At 38.5% G+C, this 15,234-nt stretch overlaps 1 protein-coding gene across 2 annotated transcripts in view; it reads right to left on the minus strand.

The window, feature by feature from the left end:
- Positions 1-15,234, minus strand: part of USP32 (ubiquitin specific peptidase 32) — a 433,758-nt gene that overhangs the window by 103,312 nt on the left and 315,212 nt on the right. For both annotated transcript variants that reach the window (XM_063954012.1, XM_063954011.1), the window contains exons 17-22: positions 14,528-14,682; positions 8,837-8,918; positions 6,373-6,447; positions 5,778-5,916; positions 3,311-3,416; positions 2,013-2,186 (exon numbers count right to left, since the gene is read on the minus strand). In XM_063954012.1, coding sequence (XP_063810082.1) covers positions 2,013-2,186; positions 3,311-3,416; positions 5,778-5,916; positions 6,373-6,447; positions 8,837-8,918; positions 14,528-14,682 — 731 coding nt within the window. The remainder of the gene's footprint in view (positions 1-2,012; positions 2,187-3,310; positions 3,417-5,777; positions 5,917-6,372; positions 6,448-8,836; positions 8,919-14,527; positions 14,683-15,234) is intronic.

Raw genomic sequence — 15,234 nt, forward strand, 5'->3', positions numbered from 1 at the left:
GTGTTCGGTCCCTCTGGAGCTAATGGTGTCCAGTAGCCAAGAAGCCCAAGCTGGCTGCAAGCAGGCAGGTTCGCTTCTTCTCCCCTTAGTCTCTCGATGCAGTGAGCCTGTTGCCAGCAGGTCTCACTGAAAATAAGAAACCTAAAACTAACTTTTTCTAAGAAGCTCAGGAGAGCCCCCTAGATTGCACCCTGCTCGGTCGGGCACAAAAATCTAACTGAGGCTTGGAGGAGGGTCATAGGGGGAGGAGCCAGTGCGCACCAGGTAGTCCTAAAGCTTTACTTTTGTGCCCAGTCTCCTGCGGAGCCGCTATCCCCCCATGGTCCTTACGGAGTTCCCAGCATCCACTAGGACGTCAGAGAAAACATATATAAATGTCTATATATTATATTTAGACTGCGTATAGAGAAATTTATATATATATATATATATATATATATATATATATATATATATATATATATATATATATATATATATATCTTTATTAATCAGTGCCATTTATTTTCTTGTCCACTGCAGATAACAATCTACAGATGTTGTGAGCCTATTTGGACAGTGGGCCTGGAATTGTAGCTCCATTAGCCACATTGTTAATCCAGCCCTGTATAAATAAATTTGACTATGACACAAGAGATTGTGATAACCTTCAGAAACCTATTTCTAAATGTGGTCACTGATGGCATTTAGACAGCTTGGCATTTTATCAGCTTACGATCATTAGGTCGACAGTCATTTGGTCGACCACTATTGGTCGACATGCATTAGGGCGACATGGTCATTAGGTCGACATGTACTAGGTCGACATGGAAAAAGGTCAACATGAGTATTTAAAAAAATTTCCTTCACTTTTTCATACTTTACGATCCACGTGGACTACGATTGGGAATAGTAGTCGAAGCATGGTGAGCGAAGCGAGCCATGCGAGGGGACACGGTGCACTAATTGGGGTTCCCCATCACTTTACGAAGAAAACAACATAAAAAAAGTAAAAAAACCAACCATGTCGACCTTTTTCCATGTTGACCTAGTACATGTCAACCTAATGACCATATCGACCTAGTGACATGATGACATAATGCATGTCGACCTAATGACTGTCGACCTAATGACCCATACCCATTTTATCTACTCTTGTTACATAGCTTTGTTTGGTAATCAGATACTTCAACCAGAGTCCTGCTTTGTGTCTCTCTAAGGGCAAGTCAGTTCTGCACAGAGATAGAAGATCTTACAACACAATAACACTACCTCAAATATCTTTAGTTTAGATAAGCATGTTACATTATATGTTTGTGAAACTTATTAGTAGTCCTTTGTATAAACCAGAGGTTCTCAAACTCTGTCCTCAGGACCCCTACACAGTGCATGTTTTGCAGGTCTCCTCACAGAATCGCAAGTGAAATAATTAGCTCCACCTGTGGACCTTTTAAAATGTGTCAGCGAGTAATTAATACACCTGTGCACCTGCTGGGTTACCTGCAAAACATGCACTGTGTGTGCCCCCGAGGACCGAGTTTGAGAACCTCTGGTATAAACCAACCTGTATTTTAAGTTCCGTTGTCCTGTAACAATAAGTGCACATTGTAATAGCCTGAACTGTTTGTGTACAATATATACATTCAGCCTGAGCATGGTGAGGTCATTGATGATACAGGTTGAGTATCCCTTATCCAAAATTAAAAATCCCAAATTTGTTGGTCCCCTACTGAGATAATCACATAAATATTATATATACTATATATATTATTTAATTTTATATATATATATATATATATATATATATATATATATATATATAAAATACATATGTCATTATCTCAGTAGGGGATCCAAAAATGTTGGATTTTGAAGTTTGGATAAGGGATACTCAACCTGTATTGCAATCTACTCAAAGGATTTCAAGCAAAGCCCAAATGTTTTGCAACACAAATGTAAAACTGCTCTGTACTATAAATTATGCACAGTGTGCTCAGATTTGCAAATAAATGCTGCATTATAAAACATCTAACCTCTGCAGCAACTTCCCAGTCTGGTCGTCCATCACTGTCCTTGAGCTCAACATACGGCTTGTCATGGACTCTGTTGAGGTCTTCATGCAGACCATCGAGTAGAAACGCAAGCAGCTCCTGGGAGTCCTGCTGCTGAAAGCCATTGAATCGTGGAGCATACTTTGCTATTGTCCACTGTCAAAGCATTAATATACAGGTCAGATTTTCACTTTACTGATCATCTTATTTTTAAGCTTAATTTCTAGAAGCCAATTTTTCTGTGACTACACTTTCCAGACCATACAGTTCTTACATAATGACTGCTCAGAAAAGAGAGCACACAGCATGCTGCCTAATATTTCTGGTCAACAATACCAAGATAGCAGGAGGAAATGTTATTTTTGAGTTTGAAGTTGTTCTTCCATTTAGTCTGCAATTTTTATTCACCCCTTTATTTGAAGGAGTATTTCATATCACAATTACCAGAATAAATATCATATGTGGGTACGATGGTTTTATTGGGAATAAATCCTAGTGGTAATGCTGGTTAGTCCTGTATAGTCATTTTGATATCTTTTTATTATTATTCGAGCACAAGGAAAACCAGGCAAATTGGGACAGGTATAGGGGGACAAAATTTTTCATTATTCGTCCCATAGTTACTGTCACGTAATTAGTGTAACTACACAATTATACCCAAAAATGTCCGCTGGTTGGGATAGAGTAGAGGGGTATAAAACTGTGTCATTTACACTGTAATAGGACCGGCAACATATATATTTTAAATTTTTTTATAATTTAAAATACTCTATGATGGCACATATAATTATAATAAAATTATAGAAAGTTGACACATGTCAACATGTTGGATACTTCCCTGTGCATGGTTAAAAAAAATTTAAAAAATATAAACCTTTCTTTCTTTTACTGTACATTATTTTAAATACAGCATTACTATACAGATCCAGCATCAATACTCTACACAGCCGGATATGCCTGTCACGAGAATAAAAAAAAAGAAGAAAAAAAAAGATGCAAAGACAACGCTGCTACCAGAGTCTCACGGGACCTGGTGTTCCAAGAGGGGCTGTTTGGATATCTTCTATGCTTTTTATATACATTGCTCTTCCCATACCACATACTTGCATCCATTTTTAAAGCTCTAAGTTGCAGTCGTAAAGTGCTCTGCAACAAAAATAATAACTGGTGTCTTACAAGTCGTAGTTATTTCAGTGTTTCTTTCAACATTACTAACTGAACACTCTCTTGCATACTGACAATATTACTAAATACAGCACACATGTAATTCTACATCTTACCCTTAATTTAAGAGGCGCTACATTCTTCTGAGTCCCACTCCACAACTCTTGAACCAAATCACCATAGCATTTTGCCATATGTCCTTTCATTCCTATAGGGTTCATTCTAAAATGGGCAGAATGTTTCAAAATAAATGACAATGAAAGATTCTCCAATGAGATATTATACCATGGTTCAGATCAGTTAAACTTAACATTATTACAACTGGTGCATCCTGCAGCTGTTACTGTAATGTTCTGTGGAAATTCATGGAAACTAATTTGTATTATGTTGCAGAGGTTTAGTAAATGTTAGGTTTCTGATTGTATATCACACAGTTCCCTTAGGCTACCAAGCATCAGATGTCTTACTAAAGAAATATACAGTAGATGAAAACTGTACGCATGTGTCGGGGATTGCATTCATGAATGGGACAGCTTCATAAATAGATAACGTAGTGGGACAGCTTCATAAATAGATAACGTAGTGGGCATGGCCTAGATGTTTGTTCCACGATTAGGTTGATATTAGAGTGGCCTGGTCCGGCGTTAGGTAATATTATGCCATATGGTGTTTATGTATAAGCAGGCTTTTTGCATAGTAATAAGTACTATTTGATGTTTGAGGTGTAAGTACCACAGTTTTTCCTTTTCTTGCCGTGTCTTCTGAAATACTGGTTACTTTTCCTGCTGAATACGGAGTCATTGATTATCTATTTTTACACTATATTTCTATTTGGTTTCTCAAATTTAGTGTCAACTTTGCTGTGATACCTCTTTCCTCCAGTCCTATATACCGGATATGCGCACAGCTATTTGTAATTTTACATGTTAGTCATGTGTCAGGCTTATTCTGTTTAATGTGTTTATGTGGGAGTAACATCTAAAAGTCTATAAACACAATGTAATAAAACATGGCACCAACACACAATCCATATCCAGCACCAGCCCGTTAAAGCATCTACGAGTACTAGGCTTCAAACTCCCAGGCTGAAGAGCGCTGGGTACTCCTCAAGGTACTAATCTGCTGCATATACTGGTGTAATGCTGAACAGTTCAAACTAGGGGGCGTGGAGCTGCAATTCTGGAAGCCACAGTATATCACACCATTATTCCAACTCCCATTATGCTAGCATATTATAATAGATAAAAAACAGAGCACAGACACAAAAGGTTAAAAGCTTATTAAATACTGTATGAAACTATACATTGTAAAAAATATGCTTCTATCTGATGAAATTATTGCTATTTTCTTCTTTAACATAATCATTTCTTTAAGCACAAGTGGTGATAGTTATGGGAATGACACTGCAGGATCATATCATCATCCTAATGAACCAGCAACTTGAAGCAGAAGAATTTCTCTGTAACTCGAGTCCCACGCAATGCTGATGTTCACGGAGATGACCAATCTTTTTCTACTGTGTGTGTGTGACAAACCCTAAACACTTGTATGGGTTCACATGCGAATGACATGCACAGTGCCAGAAACGTAGTGAAATGTGTTGGGAGTTCCAGGGCACTGACTATTCAGAAGTATGGTAATTGCCCATCTTATGGGAGTGTCACAGGTGTGTCGCTGAACTGGTTGCATAAACAGGCCATTCACAGATGGAAAATATGCACCTGCCATAGGCTAGATCAAGTTTTGATGGTGCGACCGATAGTGGCGCCTTAAAATGCTCAAGGTAGGTGGCTCAGCCCCATGCACACTGCATCCAGGAAAAGGGATAATACTACTATTAGCATAAAGTTACAGGCATGACTATGGCAAAGGACGCTACAGCAGCGCGCGACTATAGGTGGTAATTCAGCTCCATAGAGGCTTCCCTTTTGGGTATGGGTCATTAGGTCGACAAGATTTAGGTCGACCACTATTATTCGACATGCAGTAGGTCGACATGTCATTATGTCGACATGAGGTTGTTGTTGTTTTTACTTTTCTTGGAGTCGTTTTCTTCGTAAAGTGACGGGGAACCCCAATCGGTGCACCGTGTTCGCTCGCCATGCTTTGGGCAAGGGGCCTCGCTACGCTCGGCAAAGATTACCGTTTCCAATCTTAGACCACGTGGATCGTAAAGTATGAAAAAGATCAAAAAAGTGAAAAACTCATGTAGACCTTTTTCCATGTTGACCTAATGACCATGTCGACCAATAGTGGTCGAGGTAAGTCTTGTCGACCTAATGACCGTAAGCCTTCCCTTTCATACATTACAGTGCTGCTTGAGTTCCCCCTGTGGACAATACTGGTAATGCAAGCAAACACTATTAATGATTGGAGGATGTTGTATTATCATTATACAAGATAGTAATTCTTGAACAGCTTAAATTCATAGATTTCTAAAGAAATAAATATAGGAATTCTTAACACTTCAGGGCAAAATAGTTATCACAATTTCTATTTGTGGGGAGTTTATATCTCAACATAATTTACAACTTAACGGTCACTAGTTTTCAAAAACTAAATCTAAAAAGTGTATATAGTTACCTATTTAGCTCATACAGATGTCTCCCTGAGATGAAATACTTTGTTAGTGGCTGTGTGTTGCTGACACACTGGATACTGGAATTCATAAAGCAGGTGTTTCCCAAGTTGCTGAGCCCTGTTGCTCCCTTTTCAGTGGGAACTAGAAATATAAATAGAGTATTATCAATTATAAGTAAAGCCATAATGGTAAGCAGGTAGACAAAAACACAAAACAGTGCTTTAATTTAAAATGAAACTCTAAAATGTACTAATGTTACCAGAAAACAGAAAATAAGTGAGGGATTTAGAAATAAGAGACACGATTGTGTGTAGATAAGACCTATAGAATTAAGGCAATTACATATCTGTAATTATTTCATGATACTTTGAAAAAAAATTAATAAATAAAAATCTGATGGTTATAGGTATATAAATAGTGCAGGTTTATAAATAGTTCCAAGACACCAGTCCTAAATACACTATTTATCAATTTACTATTTTAATAACAGAACAATTTATACTGTGCTACATAAACAACAATCAGGTGTTCTTCTCACACTATTCCCTATTACAATAAACTCCCCAAGGTGAGCCGTCGCTTATCCTTTAGCCTTACCTTTATGTCTATCTATTTTACTGCTGTTTGCAATAAATGACATTTCTTCTGGCCAGCTCATATCTTTGTTACGAACTACAAAAAAGCATACACAAAAAAGTAACGTATTAGAAAACGGACTGACTTTAATAATATAACAACTAATTGAAACATATCAAATAAAATCATTGCGACATTATAGAAAGAAAGGGAACTTACTAAATACATAGAATGCACATTTCAAAAAATAATAATAAATTAAAATACTTCCTATACACTCTATTTAGTCATGAACACAGATCATTGGGCCTGGTTCAGACAAGATCCGGTGTGAAGGTCGACAATGTTTAGGTCGACATGTTTTCAAGGTCGACAGGGTTTCTAGGTCGACATGTTCAAGGTCGACAGGTCAAAAGGTTTTTGACCTTTTCATACTTAACGATCCACGTGGACTACGATTGGAACGTCGCTGCGCTCGGCACATTGACCGAAGCATGGCGAGTGAAGCGAGCCATGCGAGGGGACACAGAGAAAACAACACAAAAAAACCCATGAAAAACTCATGTCGACCTTTTGACCGCATGTGGCTCTTTCTTTATTCAAATGTGGCTCCCGACATTTGAGGTCCACAACCGCTTCACTCCAGCCAGACACGCAGCAGCACTATGCGGGCTGACAACTGAGGGAGCCAGACACTAGAGTTGAGACACCCACCGGCAAACAGAGGACAAATAAGGCGCTGCTGCAATGGCAAGAGTTGAGGGACTGTAGTGACACATGAGAGTGGGCTGGAGTGACATAAGGGGGTGCTGGCGGGAGTGACACAGGGGAGCTGGCTGGAGTGACACGGTGCTGGTAGGAGTGAAACATGGGGAAGTTGGTTGGAGTGGCAGGAGGGTGCTAGCAGGAGTGACATATGGGGAGCGGAATTGAGTGACATAGAAGGGTGCTGGCTGTAGTGACACATGGTGGAGCTAAAGTGTATTATGTGAATCTGTCTTTTTCAATATATTTTATGTGGATCGGCTTTTCAATTATTTTATGTGGAAGTAGCTTTTTTAATATATTTTATGTTGTATCTGACTTTAAAATGTATTTTATGTGGATCTAGCTTTTTCAATGTCTTTTTTTGTACTAGTGGCGTGGCCTAGCAGGAACAAGGCCACACCCCATTTTTACACATGCAACTTTGGTTCGATGTCGGCTTTTAGATGTACCTAATAAGATTTTTTTTGCTCTGTCACTGACTGGTTGGCCACCCCTGACCTAGAACATGTCGACCTAGAAACCCTGTGGACCTTCAAGCCCTGTCGACCTAGTTACTGTCGACCTATAGTCGTCTCATGATCCACACCCATTCAGACTTGTACGCTAACCCACTGGTTAGTATACAAGTCAGATGGTAGGGACACTGCGCATGTGCAAAACGGGTCTTGCATCATCACACGCAGTGGCCCCTAAGCCCCAGCTTGATTGACAGGCTGAGGGCGTTTGGGGTCGGGGAAGTGGTGACAAGCCTTCCATTCTTCAAAATGGAGGCGTGTTGCCTCCGTTTTGTGGGAGTGCCATAGTCAATGTCTGCGTCTGGCAACGAAGACTGACCTCAGCTGCGGACCTGGGTCGGAAATCTGAGTAACCCCAAGGTTACTCAGATGACCGATGGTCATGCGGAGTGATCCGATGGTGCATCTTGAGACGCAACAGCAGATCACATAAATGGGCAGGAGGCACCTCTTGCTGCATTAGCATATTAGCTGTACAGTATTGCACAGCTGCTTCCTTGTGGCTGTGCAATATCGTACAACTCTGAATCAGGCCTAATAATACTTATGCTAACTAATGGGAATGTTGCATTCTGCTAAGTATTGATAAGCATCCTCAATATCACCGTTTTTCTACTATTCCAAAATTCAGACGGACATCAAAACTAACTAATATGTGCTTTTCCACAATTTCTATTAATTTAAAAGTACTCTCTAAAGAATCCAAAAAGTGTTTAACAGTACAGCAAAGAGCGAGCTGTCATCTTACTGGCTGTGCTGTACACAGGCAAGAAATGAACAACAAAATGTAAGAGACTACAGGCAGCAAGGTGGCTCAGGGATTAGCACTAACGCATGATAGCACTGAAGTCACGGGTTTGTGTGGGTTTCCTCTGGGTGCTCCAGTTTTCTCCCATAATCAAGAGACATACTGGTTAATTGGCTTCAAACAAAAAAAATTAAAAATCACCGTTGATGGTTCATGTGTGTGTGTGTCGGTGTGGTAGAGTTCAGATTGTAAGCTCCATTGGCGCAGGGACTGATGTGAAGGACTACTTATTCACTGTCATGTACTGCGTAATGTGTGTCTATAAATAAAATAACTTTGGAATTTCATAAGGGAATGGAGTGTTATAAAAATGTTTAGAATATATGGTACATACAATTTCCATGCATTTTGTTTGCTTCTACTAAACATTAATATCATAGAATGTTTTGAATACCTTCTATTACCAAGTGTTGATCATCTTGAATTTTGAGATATTCTAGTCTATGATCTTCATCGTCCAAAAGAGTGAGATAGTTCTAGTGAAAAACAGATATTTACTTTTTAGATCACAAAAGTGAGTCCTAAAGGGCCCTACACACTGGCAGCTGATACTGCACGATATGAACGATCTTGTTCATTAAAGAACGAGAACTCGTTCATGTCATGCAGTGTGTAGGCACCAACGATGAACGATGCGCGGCCCCGCGCTCGTTCATCATTGGTGCCCCATCGCTTATGCATGCAGAACAGTATGGACGAGACTGTCCATATTAGCATGCATTGCTATGGCTCCGGGTGACGGGGGGAGTGAAGAAACTTCACTCCCCCCCCCCCCCCGTCACCTTCCCCCCCACCGGGTCGCCCGTCTGTCGTATAGGCGGTCAGGCAGCTCGGCGGCGGGTCGCCCAGTCTGTAAGGCCCATCAGAAACAACTATTTAGTCACATTTATGTATACATTTGCATGCTGAATTGTTACAAATATAGAATGTTGTTTTTAGATCAGTGCTTCTCCTGGTCCTCCACCTAATGAATAACATTTATTTGCGGCTTAAATTGACATTTAGAACACATACAGATCAACCAATAACACAATAGCATTGCCTACACTTTATAAGAATTCATTTCCAGTACATTTTTTTTTTTATCTTGTTCGTGTGTCTGTTAATAAAATCAAACCAGTTATCAGGGACTCAGCCAGATGACTACTTTTAGGTAATTTTCTAATATCACATTCTCTGTACTCCTAAGGGCAGTATCCAATTGGCCGCTGTAATTTATTGCCGATAATTACCTCCCCCCAGGGCTATCCAATTAGCACCAATGCAGGCATTTATCGTGGGTTTTGTTTTCGCCTACCTCAGGCAGGTGAAACCAAACCCGCAATAAGCTTGCATTTTTTTTATCCGATTGCAGCTGCGAAACACACATAGGTTCTTTGTATCCCTACCCCCGTAAATGGGGAAAAAAAATGGGGACTAATTAAATAGCCTGAAATGTTTTTTCTTTTAAAAACTCCAGATTTTCGCGTCCAAAATTTTTTCGGGACTAATTGGATACCCCTATAATGTAAACTTGAAATTAAAAATTGGTTTTACAAAGAATTTAGGGATTACATAATTTACTGAACCCTATAGAATGCAATGGCCAATGTCAGATATCAGAGATTGCGAATTGATCAATGACTGCGTCAGTACTTGTTCAATGCTAGTACTGTCTCAGCAGGATGGTGGGAGCAGGGTGCAGTAAAGGGAAAAAATGCCTTATTTAATTTATTTAATTAAAGCTTTTTTTTTTTAATCAATTTAAACAATGTCATTTTTTTTTTTTTTTTTTACTTTTGGAGAATCTGTATCTGGAGCCCGAGGATGGTGTTCATGTGAACTGGTTCATTCGAGCTCAGAGGAAAAAGCAAAGTCTATGCTTACCACTGCCAGGTCAGTCTCACATGAGCTGAGCATCGCTCAACTGTTCTTGAGATTCAAAATGCTAGAACCCAAATAATAAACACACTATTTTTGTGTGTAAAATAATTAAAAAATTTTTGCACACTGTCTAGCAAAATTCTCTCTAAAAATTATTTGATTTTTCAATACCGGTATCCAATAAGCCCCGGTAATTTACCGCAGCTAACTGACTCACCCGGGGCTATCCTATAAGCCCCGATGCCGGGACTTATTAGGGGTTTTGTTTTGTCTGCCTCAGGCAGGCGAAACCAAATCCCTGATGAGTATGTTAATACATTTTGCGGAACCTATGTGTTTTATAGGCTACGTGCGATATAGGGTATTTGTCACATGAAAAAAACGGGCTATAAATTAGATAGCCCGATAATGACCATAATGACCATTGTGAAAAACAGCGATAAAAGGCAACAAATTATCGCGACTAATAGCATACACTGTAAGACATATTTAGGTACATATTGCACATGTTCTTGCCTGTCCCTCCTCTGTGGTGCAACTTCCTTTTGCTTTTATCAGCAACAATGAAGAGGATAATAAGGAAGGAAACAGACTGAGATAAGGGGGAAAAAAGTGTGGAAAAAACATAACATTTGCAGCAAATAATTTTCTCCGCGGCCCACCAGGTGCACACACAGTCAAACGGTGATAACGCCCTTGTCCAGCTCTAAAACTAATCAACCCACCGTGAATACTTCAAATGTAATAATAGTATAAAAATAATATAAGGTCACCGCAGCACACAATGGGATATATAATTTAAAAAAAAATTGCAACATTATAAATGCTAGGGTTTATCAATTACCACTTGCAAAACTTTGAGGTCAAAAACTGTCCCTTTGGAATATATGAGGTCCAATCGGTAATGATGAACACAAGCGCTGAAACACCACTTGGCTGCACAGCTACTCAGGTCTGTTGGAGTGCTCTTTCTTTTCAAGTAGTAGTCACCAATTTTGTAGCCAGAGTATCTGCTGTTGAACAGGCAAAGGTAATGGAATGAAAATTCCACTTGGTGAGGGTGTCAAATTTAAATACTTTCTCCTATGATTAGCAAACCCTTAAATGTCATATTTTAAGCACTACTGTAGCTCTTGTTACCTTAACTTGGAAGTATTAGTCTTTGTATTATTAATGATAAGGGCAGAAGATTGCAGAAAAATTTATGTTGAAGGAAGACAAGCCTTAGGGCTTTAGGAGAACTTTATGTGTTAGTAAGTCATTTTTATGATAAATATACTGATGGCGGTGCTCCAAAATTCCATCTTCTACTGCTATATGATCTGGATGCCCGACTCCATTCCGCTCTCAGTGCTACCTTAAGCACGAGGGAGGATCATCAGACTCAATCTTTTATATTAACACAACGCTACCCTTGCTAATTTGGGCATCAATTGAACTACTTTTCAGCCATTTACTCCAGAACAATTCCAACAACTGGACAAGCATTTTACTGGAGAATATCCCTTTCTATCAAGAAGGGCTACACCTGGCAGCTGGAGTGTGCTGTTAATGGTGCCCTGAAACAGTGAAGAGAACTGGCGCTGTAGTGGTGGTTAGTAATTTCTAATAAAGGAATGGTGACTTTCTATGTTCAGGCAAAGGGCAGGACGTAACAGTTTGCCCGACGTGTGGGATGCCGGTCGAACTTAGACTTTTTTTTAAAGGAGCAGTCATTTACAAGGCAAAAACATGCCTTGTTAATGAGTGCCCCTTAAAAAATACAAATCTGCATTCCACCGGCATTCCCGCACGTCGGGCGAACACAGACTCTATTACATCCGGCCTTTAATGATAAAGACTGAATTATAGAACATATACCAGAGAATCAGTGCTACCGAGAGCAACAACCCATATTAGCTGCTATTTGTTCTACTAGGTATATCAACTGATTATACAAAAGCAGTTCTAATATTCATGAGCACATTTAATATCACATTATGCATTTTATTGGTGAAAACTACTATATTTGTATTTTATAGGTTTTATCTCAGCAACGGATATTATATTAAATGTATTACTTTTCTGTCCAGTTTCCATCTCTTTTTAAATTAAGAGGCACAGCCTCAGTTTTTCTATATAAATCCATACAAAACATCACTGAGATGTGTTTTATATACAAAGAATTAAGAGAAACGTAAGGTCCATACACTCTATGAGCGTCGTCTAGTGTTTCCACTCCCGGGCTGGGCGGTCGGCGGCTGCCCGTACACACTGAGCAATATGACCGCTCGTATCGCTCAGTGATGTCACGCAGCCGCCCATGCATGCAGCTCCTGGACGACAGTCCAGATGCTGCATGCATGCACTGCCGACAGCGCCGATCGTTGCCGAACAGCAGGGCCGCACATCGATCGTCGCTAGCGGCATACACACTTGTCGAGAAATGAGCGACGTCGCTCAGTAAGGGGGAAAATTAGCAACGTCGCTCATTTTCTCGGCAAGTGTGTATGCACTTTTAGAGGCAAATTTAATGTTAAAAATAAAAATAATAATAAAATAAACAAGCAAAAACAAACTAAAACCCCACATTTCCTATTAAAAGACATGGGAGTGTGGGAAAGAGGGAAATAACTAAGCACGCCATACACTGGCCAGGAATCTTTATCTTTGTTTTTCTTTGTGCACGTGCTAGTTGTACTCACTCCGTATTATCAGTGTTTTTTTTTCTTTTGTGCATTATTATTCCTATACACATCTGACATGTACGATTACTTTTCCTCATATACTGTATCCTGGACTGGACTGTTTGCTTATTTTTTATTGTTGTTTTCTTTTAGTATTTTTCTAATTTTTTGAACAGTTAAAAATATCTGAATAGAACACACTTTAAAGAATGAAAGCATTCATTTATTCATGAGCGACTGCCTTGGCTGGAGGAAGGAAAGTCAGACCAGGTAAGCAGACTTTTGACTGCAAAAGAACTCTTTTTTTCTTTTTCTTTTTTTTAAGAGTCTAAAATTGATACTAAATAGACATTACAAAGCTACTGAAAATGATGGCTCACTTTAATAGTGAGAACAGATTTTAAATGGAAGAAACTCTGAGATGCAGTATATCATATCCCATTGTGTGTGCTGATATGAGCAACGTGGAAACAAATATTCTACCTACATCCTATGTTTTGGCTTGCAGTTAACGTACCTCAGAATAAGTCAAGGATAACTTAAAATCTGTTAATTATAACATTTATTAGTAATCAAAACAAAAGAAAAACCATACAAAACTTAATAGATTAGGTATTCCTAAAATACAGTCAGTGGCCACTTAATTAGGTACTCTTTTAAGTACTTTGGTATAACTGGTGTGAGGTTTGAGCAACAACTAAACCTCTTGACCAAGTCCACATGCTTTTATAGATGAGGTTGCTGCCACATAATTGGCTTATTGTATATTTACAATAACAATCGGGTACATCTAATAAAATGGCAACAGAGTATTTACAAGATGATACAGAGCACATTGGCACTCATTGTTCACTCAAGTTAGGTAGCTTTGTGAATACATTTACATAATTAGGAGTTTTTTTTACAAGAATAAACTATTGTCTATAAATGGTTAATATGTCACATATAGGTAGTAAAATGTTTGAATTTTTTTGAAAGCCACCCATAGTGGTTCATGGCTAAAGGGGACAAGGCCACACATGGCTGCAGCTCTTTGGAGGCCTGGGCCCTAATACATTATACCAGCTGGCAGCCCTTAAGGATCCAAAGCATAAGTAATATACTAAACTATATTTTATTTTTTTATATATATATATATATATATATATATATATATATATATATATATATATCTCTCTCTCTCTATATATATATATATATATATATATATATATCTCTCTCTATATATATATATATATATATCTCTCTATATATATATATATATATATATATATATATATATATATATCCGTTCACGCCTTGACAAAGGAGCTACAAGCCCCGAAACATTGGCCCTTAGTGACCACTTTTTTGCTTTTTTCACTAAAGTGACTTGTTTAACTTTTATCGGAGTGTAGCTGCTTCTTTCCATGTTTATTCTATTACCATTCCGTGGAGGGCACCCGTGACTACTGCAGGTACGCAGGGAGTGCCGGGCACATACAATCATATATATAAGTTAAATACCAAAAAATACTGTTTAGACAGAACATATAATTATAAGAACTATATATTACCTCACTATTATACAACCACAAACGCATATCTTCTTCTTTTATGCGCAGACGCTGCGAAAGATATTCATGGATTTCTTTTATCGTCTGCATCCGGCTGAAGCACCCGGTATAAGCCAATACTCTTTTTAGAGGCGCATTTGGGGATGGAACATTTCCTGTTTTATTTTGCAAAAGAAACACACACATAAATACCTACAGCATTTAGGTATACACATCATGTTTATTATGCTATCTCACACTATACCCAACACAACTATTGCATTATATTCGGAATGGCCTTCTGTCAAGATGTTAAGTGAGTGATATATGCCACTAAACATAACTAAACACACTGAATGGGATAAGACTATAAAATGGAGCTTAAATTAAATGCGATAAATGCATTGCTGATCATTAAAACGCATTGAAATGTCTATCTTGATATTAAATATTAATTTGCTTTATGAAGCAAATGATAAATGTTTTATATAAATATACAGTATATATGAAAGCCAACGATGAACTAAGGTTTTAAACGTTGAAGAAAACAAAATCCTAGTTACTTATATTATCTTTTCATATCATGACACAACATGTTTCTCTGGCCTGAAAAATAATCTTATCTTTTGCCAAATAGTAAATTTCTTATTTCTTCACTTTGGCATTGAGTCTCATGCATCTGGGATACCATTTCTATTTCTTTGCAGTGAATCAGAAGGTATGATTGC

Source organism: Pseudophryne corroboree, chromosome 2, assembly GCF_028390025.1.
Source record: "Pseudophryne corroboree isolate aPseCor3 chromosome 2, aPseCor3.hap2, whole genome shotgun sequence".
In the NCBI taxonomy this organism is placed as follows: domain Eukaryota; kingdom Metazoa; phylum Chordata; class Amphibia; order Anura; family Myobatrachidae; genus Pseudophryne; species Pseudophryne corroboree.